This window comes from Papaver somniferum, chromosome 5 (genome assembly GCF_003573695.1).
Source record: "Papaver somniferum cultivar HN1 chromosome 5, ASM357369v1, whole genome shotgun sequence".
Taxonomy (NCBI): Eukaryota; Viridiplantae; Streptophyta; class Magnoliopsida; order Ranunculales; family Papaveraceae; genus Papaver; species Papaver somniferum.
Genome location: NC_039362.1, coordinates 145,882,391 through 145,903,786, shown reverse-complemented (window position 1 = coordinate 145,903,786; position 21,396 = coordinate 145,882,391). Strand labels below are relative to the sequence as shown.

Sequence of the window (21,396 nt, the reverse complement as noted above, 5' to 3'; positions counted from 1 at the left end):
TCCAGAAATGCCATTGTATGCAGAAATTTTCCAGAATTAGTATCCTCACCTACAGTAGGTATTCTCATGCTGTTGTCAGGACTCAGGAGTAAAGAATGATTGCACAAGTTGTCCTTTCCAGTCTTGGTAGTTGGGATTGAGATATGCACAGGGGATAAAAAGCATTAAGAATCCAATTAAGAAAGCATAAATACTACTCCCATTCCTCACATCCCAAAGAGAATGCTTTTCAGGACATCAAGACCTACATGGACAAGATTCCAGTCAGTCTTGGTCAACAGAGCTAGATTTAAATGTTTCAAGTTCTTGAAACCAAGCATTTTACGGGAGGCTTGGGAGCAAACTTTTCCCCACAGTTTAAAGTAAATCCCACCTTGGGATCTTTTACCCCACCTGAAATTTCTCTGAGAATTCTCCATCTTATGAATGACTTCTCCATTTCTTAACCCACTTGCTTATTTGCACAAGCATCATTTTTCTAAAAAAACCTTACCACCAACAGAAGAAAAATAAATTCTAGACTAGAAGTATACAACCATTGAGGGGAGAGTTAAATAATTGTAAAGCGGGTAGCCTATTAACATGGTATTTCCTAAATAAGAGCCTGACTTAGTACAAACTACAAAGCCAGTAAACCGTCTATTAAACCGCCACTAGGTCTTTTGTTTTTCAAAAATAGACCTAAATTACACCCCCGAAATACGTATATACACAAATAAAAGCAGATAAAAAGCTTGATGGCTACGTTTGTTCAGATGCAAGCAGCCTAAGGTTCTAGTCAATGGTTTTTATTTGCAGAATAACCAACAAAAACAGCCTTCCACAGAATACCCAGCTAGTCCTCTCCTTTTGCCGCTCACCTCAAGACTAAAGGATTCAGTTTAGCTTCTGCACATCACAATATGGCAGGCGTCAAGCAATTGGAGAAGCAGCAAATCAATCTTGAACAATTACACAGCAAAATCAATAAAACGGAACTGAGGGCTTCAACTGTTACCATTAAGGAGACTTGGAACAATGGAAATCTAGACTACAGAAAATATTTATAACCAAGTAGTGGCAAATAAAAATTGCTTGTCTTGCACCCTGAAATCTAGCAGTCTTGGGTTTACATAGAGAAACCAGCTTCCAATTGGAACAGAGATGATGCCATTTCACAAATGGAAATGTAACTAGCACACAGAATTACTCAGGAATAGTAAATGGTGAATCAATCTTTATGTTTCATAGTTATTATACTAACTTTGTGAGCGCTTCATGTCTCGGCAGGATTTGCTTCCACAGCGACATCGGAACCCCTTAACTGGATGATTACTGTTACCAAAGTCAATCCCATAGTCCTGAATGAGTCAGCATACAAGAGAAGTGAGAAAGTATATGGAATTTATGTATCGGATAGTAAATATGTTTCTAAAGCACATATATGAAATGTACAAAGTTGAAATTTACCAAGGTTCTACTTCGCTTTATGTTTCAAAGCTAAACTATTTCATAGAGCATGTTGCTCTCTGATATAACTAGAACAAAGCTTACTGGATTGCATTTGTTCATATTCTGTATATTATTCCGTGCTGGCTCACACAAGGATACTCTACCCTGCTCACACCTTGTTGGTACGACTTCTAACCTGATAAAAAATTAGATGACTTACGGGCCTCTAGTTCTTACCGCAATCTTTTCAAGTAAGAATGAATCGATTTGAAACTTACAAAAACCTTCAGAGAATCAGTAAATGCTAAGTTTTCCCATGAAAAACAATGTGGTTCGAAATTTCTGAATAGGTGACATCCTTATATTACGGTGTGAATGGTTAAGATCAAAACAAATCCTCATTAGAAACCAGCCTTTAAATTCTCTCATGAATCACTACAGCTAATAACGATAGCCTTTAACCTCAATTTCCGATTCCGATTAAAGCCAAGGGACTAAAGTAACAGTGTATAATGTGTTGACCTCGCTAATGTAACATTTTCCCTGGTCTCGGGAAGGTATTACTTTATCAAGGTTTTTATTGTATCATCAATCCCATTCACAGTACAGGAAAATGGTACCCGCATGGTGACAACTAGAAAAATATATAACTAGAATAGAAGTAAAAAACTAAGCCAACTGTAAATTTTACAAAATAGGATTTTGACTAAATACATTCGCAATTGGGCATCAACTTACCCATGTTAGCTCTTCCAAAGCTTCTACGTCTCTTGTAGTGAACAAAGCCACCTTCCACAAAAGCAAGAGAAATGCAACATAAGATAAATTCTATTAAATAGACATCCCACGGAAAAACAAATGGAATAATGCAACTGGCCGAAATTGCTTACATGATAATATCGATGATTCGGACTCTCCACTTCAACTGGGATTTCAATCAAATTTGCATCGAAGCATCTAAACAAGGAAACACGAATATCAAGGTAATTAAAAATTAAGAGCAAAAAGAAAGAGTGGGATAAAAATGGTAAAACAGATACGAATTTAGAAATAAAATATCAGATAAAAGAGAATCTTTTGATAATATGTAGTTATTGCCTTCCATTGCACGGTTATCAATTTAAAAAAAGGTAGGAATCTGGACGGTTTTGATTAGTTTTCAGATAATAATCATCCAGGGTGTACTTTAAACCAATAACCCCACAGTTGACAATGGCATAGCAGAATAATATACACAAGAATATAACACTAACTTCATGACCAGCGATGAAACATGCTAGTAGATGTGTCACCTGATTGTTGGTGAATTACCTGTGATTAATAAATCTAGCAACATTGCCATAAAATGTAGCATCTAAGCAGAGTGCTTCTTTATCCTTCACGACACCATCCGGACCCCAAGCAGCATCAAGCAGCACAGGGCATGTCTGTTTATCACCATCAACAATTTGCGTGTTTCTTTCATTGAGCTCCTTACTAGTTAATATTTCCCCAACATATTCGCAAACAAAAGTTCCTCTAGGCAAATCATCAAGTGTTCTCAGGCCCCATCCTTTTCCCTCCACTGTCAAAAATACCTAAAAATGTAACAAATTCTGATTAGTTGATAATCAAGCAGACATAACAAAAAAAAAACGCCCTTGAAAAATCCATATGCATGACACATAAGGAGATCTCAGTTACAACATTATTTCAGAATTCATACTATCCTATAAAGGTGATGCAAATTAACAGCATATAAGATGCCAGTCCTTGGAAGAAGTGGCGGAGCTAGGATTCTAGGCAGGAGCAAAAATGAAATATTCTGCTTTGTGGGAGAAAACAAGAGATTAAAAAGAGAAGTTATAAAGGGATAATCATAAGTTCAGACTTGGGAAGCTTTAGAGTCAATTGGCAAGTGGGGGCAATTGACCCCACTTGCCCTTACTTGGCCCCTCGCCCTTGTAGCAATCTATCATTATATAAACGCATGGATGGGAACTGCGAATTACAGAACATTGCCATTTTATATGCGTAATATAATCAAGGATCAGGACGGAGCCAGATAGAGGCAAGTGAGGTCAACTGACCCCACTTGCCAACTGGCTCCAAAGCTTCTCAAAGCCTAAAGTTATATTTTCATCCCTTAAACCTGAAGATATATTTTTATCCTTAAACCCACTAAAAATAGCCCTTGAATCTTTTTTTTTTGCCCCCACAAAGTAAGAATATTATTCTACAAAAACTACCAATTCATACGTTAACCATCACCCCTTGTTGTTTTTCTTTCTAATTCTATCAGATTTAAAAGAGTTGAATCTAGAATCTACAAATAACCAGAATGGACAAACTACATTGAAAGTAGGCGCAATTTTAAGATTCAAAAGATAAATCTGACCTGTAAATTCCATGATATTCCGCGCTGTACCACTCGATTTCCACATTGCTTGTTGCAACCACATTTGCTCCAGCATTCTTTGATAAACTTTCTCTCTAAGTGGCCTTTGCATGGGTCAGACAAATCCCCATTCTTACACCTTTCCAAGGGGCAACTTTCACAATAAAAGAGGTGGTTTTGAGGATAACGATTCATAGAAATGCATTCATTTAGAAAATTTTCTTTAAGAAAACCTTCCAGTGTGTACGCAAAATCACCCCCAGTTACACGTGCACAAGCACAAGGAACAGACGATGACATACAATCACCAAAACAGTTTAAACAACAATCCTCATCCGCAATTCTGGAAAGTGTACACTTCACATGCGCACTTCTAAATATTATGTTTTGCGGAATGTAGAAAAACAATGGTGGATAAGGCTCACTGCTGACTTCATTGACTGCGGAGATTCGGAAATTTTCTTCGCCTTTAGCAATGTCATTGACATCATGGAGTGGCCTTAAAAGACCAGGAGTATCATCCTCGGAAATTATATCATCAGGGACAGACATTTCATTTTGAACACCGACGAAACCCAATGGACTTGAAGAACCTGGATCTGTCTGCTCCATTCTCATATCCCTTTCGTTTGGAAACTCTGGATCCATTGGTTTCACAGTCTTTTCTGTTTCGCCACTAGGCCCAGCAAAAACTTCTTCGGTGGGCTGTATAGTAGTGCCAGGAGAATCATCCATGCCATCCAGAGCAAGCGCCCTCGGGGCCTGTGGTTCATTTACCTGAACAGAAGAATGAAAACTGAGTGATCTGTGCAAAGAACTTGCTGGTGCTTGAAAAGAATTTTGGTTTTCAGATGTGGCACCCAAGGAATTATTCATATTAGATTTCTTTTGCAAATCGAGGTTTGGCTTTATATGTATCGAGTTTGCTTGATTATCATCAGGTGAATCATTGGCTAGATCTGAAAAGCATTGGCACATTTCTTTCATCACATTCATCAAAGAAAAATTGGGTTCAGTAATTTTGTACGATTTCAGATATTTATCCTCCACCATTTTCAGAACCACACCCAGACTCGGCAGGTGAAAGTTGGGTTGTCTCTGGGGATAGTTGCAGCTAAGAGAAATTTTCACCTCTCCTGAGTTTGATGAAACAATGTCAACATTCACAGGAGTTGCCTCTGTTACATTAGCAAGCTCTAGACCCTCCCCATTATTACATGCTGTGCCTGGACCACCAAGACTTTCATCTTCAGCATCTGCATCTCGAGAAGACGAGGTATCCACACTATGATGCCCATTAGAAACATTTCTGTCATTATCTGGCATATATAAACACATGAGGGAAATTCATCAAATAATAATTCTTGATATGTTCAAAACCAGAAGACGAAGCTAATTTAAGTATGGAAATTACTTCCCGGTAATTGCAATTACATACGTCATTCCGAATTCTCTGCGCATGACAGTTTCAAGTAGTGAATAGACCACTGTTATGTAAATTATTAATACCTAAAGTTTTTCCCAATAACAATTGTTGGATTTCTTTGTATCATATGGACCAAAGACCAAAACTATTAAAGAAGAAATAACAGTACAGCAAAAAACTTAGTTTCAGGCTTTATTCATACAGTCGAGGTTGAAAGAAACTGCAATTAAATGGTAACATAATGCACAGGTCACGACACACATCTTTGTTTAGATACTTGTACATATAACTCTGGACTTCTAGAATGCAATGTAAGTATATTACCTTCGGCTCTTCTGCAGTCTGGGCTAGGAGGATGGGTTACAGCAACCGGAAGCTCGAGTGGTAGAAAATCATCACTGCTTGGTTCACTTTTGGGATTAATCAGCCTGTTAGATTGATCACCATTAGCTGAAATTTCTTTAGGGAATTGGTCAGCCCCAGGTTTAGACTTTGCCTCGTTAGTACAGACTACAGTAGGCGCTCCACCAGTAACAACTCTGTTCTCTCTAGAATGAGAAGATAAAGGCCCATTTGTTTTGTTTCTTTGGTCTGCCAGAGGTGAGATAGACATGGGTTCAGCTGTATCATCTCTAATACGTAACGGAGTTGGCACTACTCTTTCAATCCTAGTACACCTTGGAGGTAAAACAAGAGGCTCCTTTCCCTTGTCCTTGATAGGGATATGAGATGAAATAGGCTCAGGTTCATTTCTTTTTCTCCTCGGATGAAGCTGTGGTGCCTCATCACTTTCATCTATGGAAGAATCATGAGGCAGTGAATGCTCTTCATTTCTTCTTGGAATGTGTATATTCAGCGGAACAGCGTCAAGTCCAGACACTCCTTCAAGATTAGATGGTTCCATCCCTTCCTCTCCGAGCCCATTCTGTAGCTGATCGTGAGTTGGACCTTTTTGCCTTCTCAGTGATGTTTCACCAGAAGGCGGAGGTTCATCTTCTTGGTATTTCTTTCGTAATCTTTTCAACCGAGGTCCAGATTCGTCATGCGAGTCAGCTTCAACCTTCTGCTTCTCATTACCCTAATAAATAGAGGAATAAGATCTAAAAGCATTTATAAAAAAGTCTCAGTCTAGAAAAACAAAGTTGCAAAGTTTTTGAGCAATTAAGAGACCAAGTAGTGCACCTACCTTATTTTCTTCATATTCAAATATAGCATCTGCGAGAACTCTGTAGTTTTCATCCTCTATAAGTTGCCAGTTCTTGTCATACACTTTCAACAAATTCTTCAAAACTGGCTTTACTATTTCCCCAGAAATACCTATGGCCTTCATTGCATTGAAGGCCATGAGAGCTCTCGCATTAGTCGACATTGTTAATCAAAAATTTTGAGTAGACTAGCTCGCATTACACAACCAACATCCTACTCCAAAACCCTAACAAAACAAAACACAACAACAATATCAGTGTTTCTCCAAAGAAAAGAGGCACACCCAAATCAAAGATACCATACAAATATTACATGATCTACTACTACTACAAGGAAACTCATACAAAGAAAAGAAATCTTCATGTACAAACTCCATAAAAGACTAAAACATGAAGAAAGAAGACAAGTCTAGATACTACAGACAACATGCAAAATAGTGAAGTGAATAAGCCCTAGAAATTGATTTAACACATCTAAGAAGAAGTTATAGTTCTTAAGAAGTAATTGAAGCCCTTCATAGAAATAAGAACCTTAAAAAACTCAACCACAGAAGTAAAAACTACAGTAATGCACCACCGATTGCTAAATCTCCAACATAAACCCTTGATTAAACCTCTGATTTTGAGGGGAAAAAAATCAGAAAATGGGAAAAACGAGTAAATGGGATACTAGCAACAAAAAGATAAGAACAGGAAACTTACCAGAAGAACCCTGAGATGAGACCTGAGAGAGGTTTTTTTAGGTCAAAAACTAGAAGAAGAGGATGAAGATGAAAATGACGGAAAAAGATGGTAAAAAGGAAAGAAAAAATATTTGGTTGCAGGGGAGGAAATCGAGGAGATCAATACTATTGATTGACAATTGTAGGTTTGTATTTAGAGCGAGTGACAGACAGAAAGAGAAATTGCGCCTGTACAGTAAAATACAGACTACAGAAATGGGACAAAGCCGGCGTCGCTCACATATACTAGTGTTGAGCCCGTGCGTTGCACGGGTTTAAGTCTGTCATACCGAATTTGTTACTATTATATAAATGCATAAGTTAAGTAATTCAATGTTTTTATATTCGGGGATTTTGCTTAAATTTTGTAATTCAAATATTTTCTCTTCTATCAGTTTCATTAAGATATGATTAGATTTTCGTAATAAAAAAAAAAATTATTAATTTTTTTACAGATTCATCTTGGTTCGGAGAGATTATCAGTTTGGAATCTAATTAATGTTTCTATCGAGTTCTAATCCAAGGAAAAAATGCAACAGTAACAAATTAAAAGTTGCTATCATAAAAATTATAAAATAGTTAAATCGTCATCACTCTCATCACCTTCATTTTTACCATTGCTATGGTCGATAAATATTTTATATATAAGTGCTCGTCCGTTGCACGGGTTCAAATTGGTTGTCCCAAAGGTAATTAATCCATGTAAGCGTATAGGTTTTTATGTAACAAATAGGTTATGTATATTGAAAGTGATTCGGCGCTCATTTACCTACTCATTCTATTTTGCTACGTCAATCCCATGATTCTTATTGGTCGGGGGCCAAGAGCATGATTCGACGCTCATTTACCCACCCGTCCTATTGTGCTACGTCAATCCTTGATTCTTATTGGTCGTGGCCCATGAAGAGCATGATTCGACGCTCGTTTACCCACCCATTCTACTGTGTTACGTCAATCCTTGATTCTTATTGGTCGAGGGCCAAGAACATGATTCGGCGCTCATTTACCTATCCATTCTATTTTGCTACGTCAATCCTTGATTCTTATTGGTCGTGGCCCAGGAAGAGCATGATTCGGCGCTCATTTACCTATCCATTATAATTTGCTACGTCAATCCTTGATTCTTATTGGTCGTGGCCCAGGAGCTCTAGAATTCGAGCTTTTGGCCTAACTTTCAACGTGAGGCCAGCAATTTCAACTGAAATTATATATAAAATGTGTTGAAGGCCGGACTGCGATGGCAGCGACGTTGTGGCATCTGGAATAAAGTTCAAGATTCTCTGCCGTTGTGGTGACTGGAGAATATGGTGCAGTTTGCAAAGTCTTGGACCGGAGAAATCAGTGGTTGACCACTCCATTGACCTGGTCAAGGCAGCTGACAAGTCAAAGATTAGTAAGGGTATGCACAAATGTTCAATCCCTTTTTTTCTTTTCTCTTTTTTTTTTCCTGGAAAAGAAAGATATATAGATAAAGCGAGGATTACATCAGAGTTGGGCTAAATGGAGGATTTCTGTCCAGCCATTCACCTGATACATTGTATCTTCTACTATATTTAGCTGCTTTATCAGCTAGCCCATTAAATTCCTACTAACATACTCAGTTTTTGCATAATCAAAATTACTAAGGAGAAAAAGGCAATCCTCTAAGATAGTAGTGCATTGCTTTGACTTGGTAGACCAGACTATGAGTCCACATGGAGTCTAATCCGGCATGACGTTTGGCCATTAATGGTTCATGATATTCAGCTATGACACGGTTTACAAATGAATTTATCATTTTTGTATTTAAGGTTTAAATTGCGCCCACCTAATGGTCTAGGTTTGGACTTATATTTTGGTATGGTTTTAAAAATTAAATTTTTTTTGCTTGTTAATACGAAATGTATGAAGACCAACAAGTAACATTAGAGCATTTCTAACAGAGTGTAGATTTATTTATTTTTAGTGACACATAGGATTTTAGACCCCCGTTCGGCATAAATTCATCTCCAACAGTAGGGTCCTACAAGTTAGGAGAGACCAATTATTAAATATGAAGATGTTCAAGAAAGTGTTAATTACACCTCGGGTTGCACCTCCACACTATGTTTTTAACTAATTTTCTTTTAATTCTAAGGTTTGAAATTCTCATTGTTGGAGTTGGTATTATAGATATGAGGTTATATTTACTATATGTGTAGACCCCATAAATAAACGGACTAAATTAAAAATCCACATAGGATTTTTTACACCTTCTCTTAGAGATGCTCTTATATATGTGCATCTGCATATTTTTTAATTAGTATTTTTTCATCATGTTTAAGTGTGCTCTAAGTCACGAAAAAAGAGATTAGCTTTTATGATAAGAGTTTCATAAACATTTATAAACTTGTGCTACTTTCATAAAGATTTATAAAAATCTTTCACGCTTCTTTAGATGTTTCATAAATAGCAATACGGTAGAAAATATCATTGCTCTAACTAATATGGAAGGCACTAAGATCTTTATGCAATTTAATTTAGCACTTGCATAACTATCTTTGTACATTATTCATTCGAAAAAAATTCCAACTCAGTTACATACTGGTGTGCTTGGGAACAACACACAAAAACTTGCAAGTATACAAGGCCAAGTTTTAGTATAGAGAGTAAGCAAGGGATCAGTCCACAGGGAGTGAGAGCATACGAGAAATTTTCCTAAGCTAGCAATGGAGACAAGGCACTATGACAGTGAACAGGGAAAAGTAATATGGCAATTGCAAAGAACCAAAACAGTTAACAAAGCAAAGATGACAAAACAGCATGGAACCAAGGCTGTGAGCCAAGGGCAGGGGTGAGTTTGTGCACTGATTTCAGTGCACAACAGCTAAAAATTGCAAGAATTTAAACAAGCAAAACAGGTAAGGAGATAAACTGAACAGGAAGCAAAACAAGACTGAAATTGTAAGTGACTGAAATAAGGGATTATGGCTAAGCTAAGGCTTAGAGTCCACCTTTGTGTCCTAGCCAAACAATGTGATCCTAGGTTGAGTTGAAAATCCTATGCATACATCTAGAATGGGAGGAAAACTAATTTGCTCACTAGTTTGCCCCTAGCATTGACTGTCTTTTGACAGAACAATCAATCACAGGCACTATGAGCATCAATCTCTTCCCATTGCTCAATCAAAACAGACATCAGGATAACTATCCTAGCAATTCACCATTTGACAATGCACTAGGCTTCATCTGAGCCTCAGCCTAATGCAGTTTAGCTCATGCTAAACATGTGAACAACAATAAACATCATACAAGATAATTCAAACAACACACACATAACATTCAAAAAAAATCAACTATGATAAAGGGACTGAATTTAAAATTGAACAAGAGGTAACAGTAGAGAGCACTGGCTAGTCCAGGCCTCTAAGGTGGTGCTCTGGCTAATCCAGGCATGATTCTAACATTCACCCAATGTTCTCAATTTATAGTACAATGTTTTTCCCCAAATTTTAGAAACCCTAAATTTTGAAACACTAATTTTTAAATTGGAAATTAAACTCACTGATTCTCTGAATTTGTCTCCCCTGTGCTCGACCCATGCTTCCTTTTCGTCCTCTCCTTCTTTTCCCATACTCTCTGATGCTCCTGTCGACTGATACTCAAACCCTAGCTCTCTTAGATTTATCTCATAGGGTGAATGAGATAGAGGTGAGAGAGATAGAGTTTAGAGTGGTGGGTTTTGGTTTCTGGGATGTCGGGTGAAGGTGGAAGTGGTGAAGCTCGAGGTGGAGGAAGAGAGCAGCTCTGCCATGGTCGGGGAAAGGGATTTGCAGGCTCTGCAAATTTTGGGAAGAAGGGGAAGAAGAGCTCGAGAGAAGAATGGGTTAGGGGCTGTTTGTTTTGGGGTATAAGGGTTCGGTTTCTAGGGTGTTGAGCGGAATCATCTGAAATTGATGCGCAGCGAGGAGATCCGTTGGATAATCACTTACTAATTAAATCGAACGGCACGATGTAAACAAGCTCTGAGCGACCGTTAGATTTAGTGATACAACAAACCTGACGGCACCAGATGGGGTTAGGTGTTGTAGTGTTGGTCAGATGCATCGAAATCTGATGCACGATGACGCAACGACCGTTGGATGATGGAATGGATCCAATCTTACGGTTAAGAAGGAAAACGGGTTTGGGTATTGAATTTTGGGTTTAGGATATGGGTTTGGGTTTAGGAATCGGATTTGGGATTAGGTAATCTTGAGCCCACTTCTTCTTTGAGAACAATTTCTTCCTTTTTAAGCCCATTTTCATCCTTGAGTCTTCCATACCGCGTTCTGCACTTCTTTTCCGCTAGAGTTTCCTCCGGCTTTTTCCCGTGTCTTTGCTATTTTCGCTCCGCTATTCATCCAAACTTTATTTGGTACCTAAAAATGCAAAATTAATTAATAAAAAGATTTATTCTTGAAAACAATGAAAATACAGAATATGGGTTAAAATGGAGAATTAGAGCACAAAAGATGAGTTAAATGCCAAGAAAAATATATAGAAATATGCACTTTTTAGCACTCATCACATACCCTCTTCAAGCCTCATAAGAAGACTATACCCTTTGATTACGATCATCCCGAATTTGTGGTTAAGAGGTATAAATTAACATGCAAACTTTCTTCTAGTCAAAACAAGAAGGAACAAAAATAGAACGAGACATCCTCTCGAATCTAGGGTTTATTAGTTAGTACATGTACAAATTGATAAATTTTACATATATGACCTGTCCTCATACTGATTGAAAGTGATTAGATACATTAGTTTGATTGAAACCCATAAACATGTATAGTAAAAGAATGTGATAATAGCATTATTTAAGTTTGTTTTTACGTTTTCACGCTCGTTGTCCGTTAAATAAATAGCTTTCATCATTATCCTTCTTTTTTTTATTTTATTTAACCATTTTAAAGCCTATTATGCAAAAAAAAAAAAGTACGGCTTTAAATGTGTTTTTTCTCTAGCAACCGCTTTTAGACCGAAACATGTCTACACCCGTCAAAATGCGTTATAACGGCCTTGACCATTTATTCGAATCTTGATTTCAATGGAACAAATTTGTTTGTTTTAATTATATCTCAACATCATTAATTTTGAGAAATAAATATATGGGTTAGACCATCGCTTGGTCGAACTCACAAGTTTTGTTATCTCAAGCTTGTTGTCAGTGTTAGATGTACAAAACTATATCTTGATTTCTAGTCTATTAAAGTCAAGTCTTGGACTAGGATTATAGCATGGTAGTTAAGTATCAGATATTACTGGATATCCTCGAAGATTGAAGATTGAAGGACAAACGACGACATTTGCTTATTAAATTATGTAAGAAATAGGCGTGCATTAAAGTTGTAACCGTGCGCATAAATGAGATCAAACTTTACAGATTGCGTAAAAGGGTAGCTGAAATTCAATATTTTTTATGAGATGTCTTTCATTATTTTAAATATGCCTAAAAAGAACTCAATGATTTGATGATTTGGTAGAAGTTTAATAAAATAAGTAAAGACAACATTTTTCGTAAATGTATATATATATATATATATCTTCAACACTCCTGAATCATATTAAAAAATTTAGGCATACAAATGACCATTTTTTGCGGATGTTTATTTCATGTTGTTTGCAGACATTTGTAGGATGTAGTAACCGCGTGTGTCTAAGTTCTAACTTGCAGTTCCTACATTCGATCAGTCATTTTCGAAAAGTCCATGTCAAAGCCATGAGTTTTTTTAAAGTAATTATAAACTGATAACAAATGTTGTGTCTGAATCCTTCTAAAATACACGAACAATAATATGATAATACAGTTGAAAATAAACCATATTTTCATATGTTTTTGACCAAAAAATAAACAAGTAAAATATCTGAAATGATTAGTGGATAAACAAAAAAAAGAAACCATGGGCCTCGAGTACGTAACATGAACCGAAAATGAAATCTTTCATGATATGTGAAAAGACGAGGGTACCCAAATACACCACAATATTTTATTTATCAACTTATAAGTCCTCTTCTGAATGTGATCGTCTATGGACAAAGTCGAGACAATACAACAATTCGGTTCACACTTCATGTGATCGTCTATGGATACGAGATCGAGACAATACAACAGCTAGATTACTTGTGCGATTGACTATGGATACAAGATCGAGACGATACGACAACAAAGTGTGTACTTGATAATAGGTTCGGAAATAACCAAAACTCTATAGGATCAATATCAAGTATTACGGAGTTAACGTACTTGTATATTTTACTTAATTGTAATAACAATTATAATGCGGAAAACAAAGTAAAAGATACATCAATATTTTGTTAACGAGGAAACTGCAATTGCAGAAAAACCCCGGGACCTAGTCCAGTTTTGAATACTCTCAGAATTAATCCGTTATACAAAAACAAATACCAACTTCGTATAGTTGAGACCAAGCGGACTACCCCTGGTTACTTAGTTCCCTTGGTATCTCTGCGCCTTCGACTTCTAGAGTCACGCACGTGAATAGAAAGTCCTTTGGATCGTATTCTAAACAACAAAGGAAGAATCTGTTTGGTAACCACTATAATCAATCTTTCTAGAAGATATGTGAGTTGTTGACAAAGGATCTTATGTTTAATCTAATAAACTCCTTTGTCTGGTTAGATCAATCTAGATATTAATTACCGAGATAATCAATTTCTAGATTCGCAATCAATCAATATAGATCTCAGAGAGAAACTATAAAGTGATGTCGATCTCACGCAACCAATCAATCAAGTCTATCAAAGATAAACTGATTTTAGTTGGATCCCAGCCGATCAAGGTTTGTGCACTAAATCCATAAGATACGAAAACTAATAAGAATTCTTCTTCGTCTTTGAATCTTTTATTGCCTTCAAAAACCTGCACAATAACACTTGAATCCTCTTGTGATCAATCACGCACATAATGGAGTCTGTTAACAATTGAGATGTATTTAGATCTAACAATAGTTCTAAAGATTCCGTCGATACTTTGATCTAGTCTGAATGAATCTTATATCAGAAGAGAAGATTCTCAAGATTAAACAAACTAGGTGCAATCAAAGTTTCAGCAACTGTTAGTCAATCAAATCAATAATCAAAAACTAATAAAACTGCAATTATCTAGTTTCCCACCAACGGTCCTCACAGAGCTTCTTGATTCCACAAAAGTATTTAAACGAGCGGTCGTAAGGGATTTCACCTAATTAGGATACTTTCCTCTCCAAATAGATGGCTCCACCAGAAACAACAAGAAATGAAGTTTGCCTGGCTCTTAAGATATTTTGTTATAAATGAAAACGTAGGTATTTATAGACCAAGGTTGTTTGGACACCAAGGAATTTCCAAAAACAAAATTATTCTTAACATATGCAATGAATGCCCAAATTCGGTTTTCCTAATTCCAATAAATGTAGTTCAATATTCCCGAAATATCTCATAGAAAATCTCTAATAAGTAAATGCACATTATTAATTTTTATTCTCTAGAGATATGCATTAATTGTTGATAATTAGAGCACATAAAACCAAAAACCTTAATTAAAAGATTTTCAATTTATTTCGGTGCAGGATAACCTTGAGCATCAAGGAATATCTTTGAACAATAATTAATAATAGTTATGTACATGTTCAAATATGTCGACATCATGAAGCTTCTCATCTTGGTAAACCCTTCAACCCTAATTCACACACAACATGAAGAAATATCTGAACCACGGTTTTAGATCATAAACCTATTATACCATCACTCCAAAGAATGTTGTGGTCGGATACAATAAGATTCCCAAGATAGTTTGTAATCGGTTATGAGACTGGCTACACCTTGCTTCCCGAATACGTCATGTGCCCGGTTACACTTGCTTCCCAAGGTAACTATGTGACCAGTTACACTTTGCTTCCCGAGGTTATCATGTGATCGATTACCACTAACCTTCAATATATCATGTGACCGGTTACACTTTGATCCAAAGTGTTTATGTGACCGGTTAAATATAGCATCCCAACATAACATGTGGCCGGTTATACTAATTTACCGATTCTAATTAGCTACTCATTATAGGCTGTGACCGGTTATACCTCAAGTCTTAACATAGTCAAGATAAGTTCTACCACTGTTAACTCTATTGGTCATCCAAAAAAGATATCCAAAGAATAACAAGACCAACCATGATTTCCCTTTCGATTATGAAAACAAGTTCATACATCTACTTCCTTAAACTAATGTAAAGATACATAGTTTTCTAGGATGAAATCATACTTGTATGATGCACACATGATTAACTAAATATATACAATAGATTATGTCGATTTCATCTTTACAAAGTTCCAAAAGATAAGCTTTTATGTATATTTCGTACTATGCTTCCTTGATACTTTGATCATACTATTGTGACCAAGTTTCATCACAGGAGTATATACAATATATACAGCTTCGCATGTTATGTTTTCAATATAGCACGAGCTGAAAGATATGTTAGTAATTGAAACAAGATCAAGTCAATATCACTAACCTCAAGTGAAAGGATGATGTCGTCGTTGTAGTCGTTACTTCTTCTCATTCTTCAGGTCTTCAGAGTAATATTTGTATGTCTCAACATTCCTAAACTTTCTAGTCTAACCTAAATGAAGTTGACTCTATTATTTAATCAAGCGACTCTAGATGAGTTTTGATACTAAAATATGACTACCAACCTTGTCATACTGGTGAGTTCAACCGAGCTATGCTCTAACAATCTCCCCCTTTGTCAATTTTAGTGACAAAACTCTTATTACATATGGTGCTAAACGAACTACTGAATAACTCATTCCTCGTACGCTTGATTCCAAGTATCAACGGCACAATGACCTGCATATATTCAATAAATAAATGTCGTTGTTGACATTTGAATAACTAAAGCTTTTAATCCCCCTAAAGGCAAGCTAGGTGTATATTCAATCAGAAAATCTTTGTTATTCCCTTTTGTAGTCAAAAATACTACACAACTTGATGATATGTTTATCCCCCTTAGTCACTACTTTACCCTTTCGTTAGATATAACGTTTAAGTACAATTGTCCTTTCCTAGTGATTAAAAACCACTTGTTTATTCCATATATTTCTCCCCATTTTTGTCACAAAATAACAAAGGTTCGAGCAAATAAAGAACAAACTAAAAGGATCTTACAAATCTATAAGACTTGTGCAACCTATAAGAGTTAAGCACAAAGGTTTCGCATACCATTTTAGATAACCAATATCAAAACCGAAACTAAAAAATTAATTTAGTTTCAATATGTTATCAAGGAAACAATTTCCCGAAGCAATGTTCCATATAGTCCAACAAATCGACCAAGATACTTAATTCTACTGTTGAACCGATTGAGTATGTAAAATCGCTTGTTTCGATAAGACCAAAATAAAGATCAAAATTAACTTTATTTCTCTCATCATGCTCTAATTATTTCATAAAATAACTTAGACCTTTCCCTTTATACAAGACAAACATTATGTTAGTTAACTAGTTTTTCTTTCCAAGGCATTCAATTAGACTTGAATAACCGAATCCTCCAATTGATAAGTCTAACTAAGATCAGAATTAACTCAATTTCTCTTATTCGTAATCAATTGGACTAAACAAATGACCCGGTAATTTTATTAAGCCAAAAATAATAGATACAAACCCAAAATAAATTGACTTGCAGTTGTTTTTCTTAACTGAAAGCAATTGAAGCATATATATTACAGTACCGCAATTGCACCGAATTTCGTTAAGCAATAACATTTGATACCAAACAATAAAGAAGATACCAAATCATAAGTCAATAAATTGACACAGTTTTTCTTAACCGGAAACAATTGAATCATATAAAGCAATCCATACACAATAGTAGAACATATCAATTGTACCGAAGTTTTGTTAAGCAAAAGCAAAATATATGCAATATAAACAGGCTTTTTTTAAACAGGAAAAACGATTAACTAACAAATAAAATCGTTACCTCAATTTCCAAAGCCACTTCTTCCCATAAAGATATACCATTAAGCGCAAGTTTAAATAAGAACTCTCCCCTGTGTGTTGTCATCCTCTCGCAAGAACAACAACAAAAGCAACCTTTACCAGAGAAAGGTTGAATCGGTTTTAAACTAATGCGTGCCAATAGCAAAAGTTGAAAACCCGAACACACATATTGTATGCTAAACACAATTTATGTAAGCATAAACTGATATCAACATATTGTGACTTTTCACATATGAGTTTCAATCGTAAAACCTTATGATCTTTTGATAAAGCCTACAAACATGGGCTAGAACTTAATCCCGCTAAATCAAAAATCCACACAAATCATAAGGGTTACACCATATGAGATCGAATATTACGGTTAATAAAAACCGAAATCAGACATCTCATAAAACCTAAATCACATAGCAAAAATATAAACATTCATACACAGGCTATGTAATCGGAAACTATCCTCACCAAGCTCACCTAAGGTAGTGAAATCCGAAACCCCCAAGCCATGACCATGGGATACACACGTGTTTTTGAAGAGACTTAAGAATTGCTTAGCTAATCTTGATGCATGTAATGGTCATGGAAGTTTCCTTTTTCATATATTAGGGTTGGTTATCCAGAAAGGTATTGATGCCCAGCTTGTTGCTAGGTTACCAACTACCCCTTTGTAATTCTTAATTTTGAGTTATTATTTTTCATTCATAATAATAATATTGATAGCTTTATTCAAAATAAACCTTATACAAATATCGAAATAAATTAATACATTGTTATCTATTTTCTGACTAGATCTTTGAACAGTTTATATCAAAGATCATCTTTAATATCCTCAAATTTCTCGGAATCTTCATCTACAACGTCACGACTGATTTCCAGGGATTCTACACACAATACCTTGTGTTAGAGCACTACTCGGTCGAACTCGCAAGCATTGCTATCTCAAGCTTGTTTGTCAAGTTTAGTTGTCAAAACTATAAGTCTTAATTTCTAGTCTACTTATATCTATGTCTCGGATTAGTATAGAATGCATAGTTGAGCTTTAAATTTCACGGCGTTCATCAGATTGAAGACGAAGAACTACTAAGGGGATCTTGTGGAACTTCATAAACAAAAGGTATGTGGAGACTTGAACTCATTTATCACTCAGAAGTCTATTCAATTCTATCTCCTATTGAGACAGAAGTCGTATAACTATATAGGCTTTACATTATACACATTTGATATTTCAATCTGAGTTTAACTCGCTTATATGTTTCTCTAAATATGTGTTGGAAAGCTTTTTTCTTTAACCACGTTCATTATTATTCTTGACGAAAGTCAAAAGAATATCATGTGAAAATTACCTGGTAATATCTTACATGATTTGTGTGAGATATTCATTTGATGTAGGCTCGGAATGTTTCCTATTTTTCATTCGATCACTTGAAAATTGCTTATAAGCTAATTGTTTGTCTGAGACAACTATTGTCGTCTTATAAGAATGTTTCAACGATTGAAATGAGAGTTTGGAGTTAAACCCATGTCTGGATACATTACGATTTGTATACTTAGTGTACGAACTGTTTTGACAGAATTCATGATCGGAAGTTTGCATACCTGTTTGCATACTGATTTAACTGTTGAAGTCCGAGAACCAAGTTTGCGTACCCGTTCGCAAACGGTTTCAACTGAGTTCGGTCCGGAGCTAAAGTTTGCGTACCCGTTTGCAAACTGTCGGCTTGTGACAAATGTCTGTAACTTAAGTTCGCGTACCTGTTTGCAAACTTAAGTGGTTCAAGTTCTTAAATTGGTTAAGTATGATTTCATACTCATGAAAAAATACATTTATAAATTAAGGAATGTAATCTTTGCAAACCGTGGCTAAAATGTTCATGAACTGATTCTTTTGAATCAATCTGATTTTGCTTTAATTATGTCTTGTATACTTCTATGAGAATATAAACAATTGAAAAACTCTATGAATAACACAATAAGATTCATTTGATTATCAATTGATCTAGAAGTGTTAAGATGAACAAGGTTAAGAGAAAAGTGTTCATTTGGCCATCTTCGGTTAACTGTTATTGAGCCAACTCAATATACACGTTTAGGTACTGTTACCCATATCTAAATGAAGGTATATTTCATTTGTGTGTAACAAGCAAGGACCATCTAACGGTGGAAACATATTAGCTTGAATATTGAATCATGTTTCATCTAACGGTGAATATTGATTGTTTTGTTCCAAAGTTATCAAACCCTGATTTGAAGACTATATAAGGGAGAACTCTGGTAACTGGGAAACTTAATCCCCACACCTCTTGTGTGATACTAGTTGCGACTAGAGTCGATTCTCCTTTAATCTAGGTTTTTCGTAAAACCATTATTATAGGTTAAACGACTTAAAGACTTAATTGGGATTCTGAAGCCAGACCCAGCCATTTTCTCTGTAGTTGCATGTATTGATCTTACTTTGTTATATCGTATTGAGTACTATCTTCTCAAACATCTGCTCGAGATTTATCTATGATATGTAAGATATAAAAAGTAATCATAAAGCTCTTCGTCTCATTCTTTTTGATTCCGCAATAACTTGTTCTATTACCATATAGTTAAGTTATTGAGAGGTGATTGATATTTCTAAGTTGTTCTTCGGGAATATAAGACCGGATTATCAATTGGTTCATGTTCGCCTTGATTTATCAAAAGACGAAACAAAAACTTCGTAGGTATTTCTGTGGGAGACAGATTTATCTATTCTAATAGACTTTTCTACGGGACACACATTTGTTTATCAAGTCTTCGACATTGGGTCGTAGCAACTCTTAGTTGTGAGTGAGATCGGCTAAGGGAATCAAGTGCGTAGAGTCCTGCTGGGGTTCATAGGCGTGAGGAATGCGAATGTACCTTAATCAGTGTGAGATTGGTTAGGTCTCAACTACATCCCAGTCCAAAGTTAACTTGTATTAGGCTAGAGTCTGTAGTGATAAGCACGTCAGTGCGACGCTTTTATACCCATATTTACACTAACTAGGTCTCGTTAGTTAGCTAATAATATTGTTTTAAGTCGTTTGTAGGAAATATAAGTAAACCCGTTCACTCGGAGGATAAATGGCTAAACGAGGAGCTAAATGGCGTTTGCACTGAAAAACCAAAATTATTGGTGGCACTGAAGGAGTCTAGAGTTTATGTTGGTCTGCTTTGTTATTGCATTTTGTTGTCTGCATCACTCAAGCCCGGCCCACTAGAGGGATAAAGAAACAAAGGGACCTGTTGGGTATAGAGAAAATGGACGACGTGGCATCATTTCCACCGCATCCCATTCGTATCAAAACAAGAGGAAGATATTTTCATTTCTCAATCAAGTTGCTGGAGTTCTCATTGATAGAAAGGGGATTTGAGCATCATTTTGAGCAGCTGCAGTCCAACCGAGATGGAGACGTGATAGGATTCTGGGAGAACCCTTATATGTGATAACCGCAATCGCACGATGTCCAGCTAGTAGACAGAGGCAAGTACGGGTCGTTCCCACGAGGAGCGGTGGAAATATCAATAATCAGTATTCCTAATTAACTAACCAGCAATAATGTTTTTGGATTTAAAAAAAAAAATAATAACAGAAGAATAAACTAAAGTAACAAAACGAAATCAATGGAAGATTCGGTAACCAAGGTTTTATGGTATCCACCACTATTTCTAATTGAGTATCGAAAAACATTCGAATTCCAAATATGAATTTAAATCTTCGTTCTATCACAACACGTATTATTGTTATAATTATCGATAATAAAATCGCATCTCCTAAGTATAACCCATCAGAGTTTCCTAAGCATGGACTGTCAAATTACAATGACAATAAGATTATTGAAAACATAATTATCGGTTCACAATCACAATTTGTGTCGTCTAAGCATAACCCATCAAATGATTTAACCTAAGCATGGATTATCAAATACTGTAACAAATAAAATTGGAACACGAAATACATTTATGCATTTAGGCTTTTACTTCGTACAAAGCCGGTGGAGCAATAACAAATATTATTTATAAAATCAATAAATCATAAAAATTGGATTTCGACAATTCTATTCAAAATAGCCTAATACCAAATCAATCCAAATTATTTCATAATGGTCTTTGCTTGAAGTGGTTTCTACCATAAAATCCTAGTTACAAATTACTAGCAACATATAGGCATAGATTTCTTAAAAATCTATAAAAGTATTAAACAAAAAGAGAGTTAGAAGATTAAACCGAAATAAAGAC

General features: G+C 35.8%; 1 protein-coding gene across 2 annotated transcripts; it reads right to left on the bottom strand.

The window, feature by feature from the left end:
• Nucleotides 1-501: 501 nt before the first annotated feature.
• LOC113283088 (probable inactive histone-lysine N-methyltransferase SUVR2) lies at nt 502-7,356 on the bottom strand. Of its 2 annotated transcripts, XM_026532244.1 has the most exons (10): nt 7,142-7,356; nt 6,421-6,666; nt 5,559-6,312; nt 4,940-5,127; nt 3,809-4,585; nt 2,743-3,008; nt 2,322-2,388; nt 2,170-2,220; nt 1,244-1,340; nt 502-888 (listed from the first exon to the last, which is right to left on the bottom strand). In XM_026532244.1, exons 2-10 carry the CDS (start codon nt 6,601-6,603, stop codon nt 857-859), a joined length of 2,415 nt encoding a protein of 804 aa, XP_026388029.1. In that variant the 5' UTR covers nt 6,604-6,666; nt 7,142-7,356; the 3' UTR covers nt 502-856. The 2 variants fall into 2 exon arrangements, with proteins under 2 accessions (XP_026388029.1, XP_026388028.1); XM_026532243.1 differs by having other exon boundaries at nt 3,809-5,127.
• Between the last annotated feature and the right edge of the window lie 14,040 nt (nt 7,357-21,396).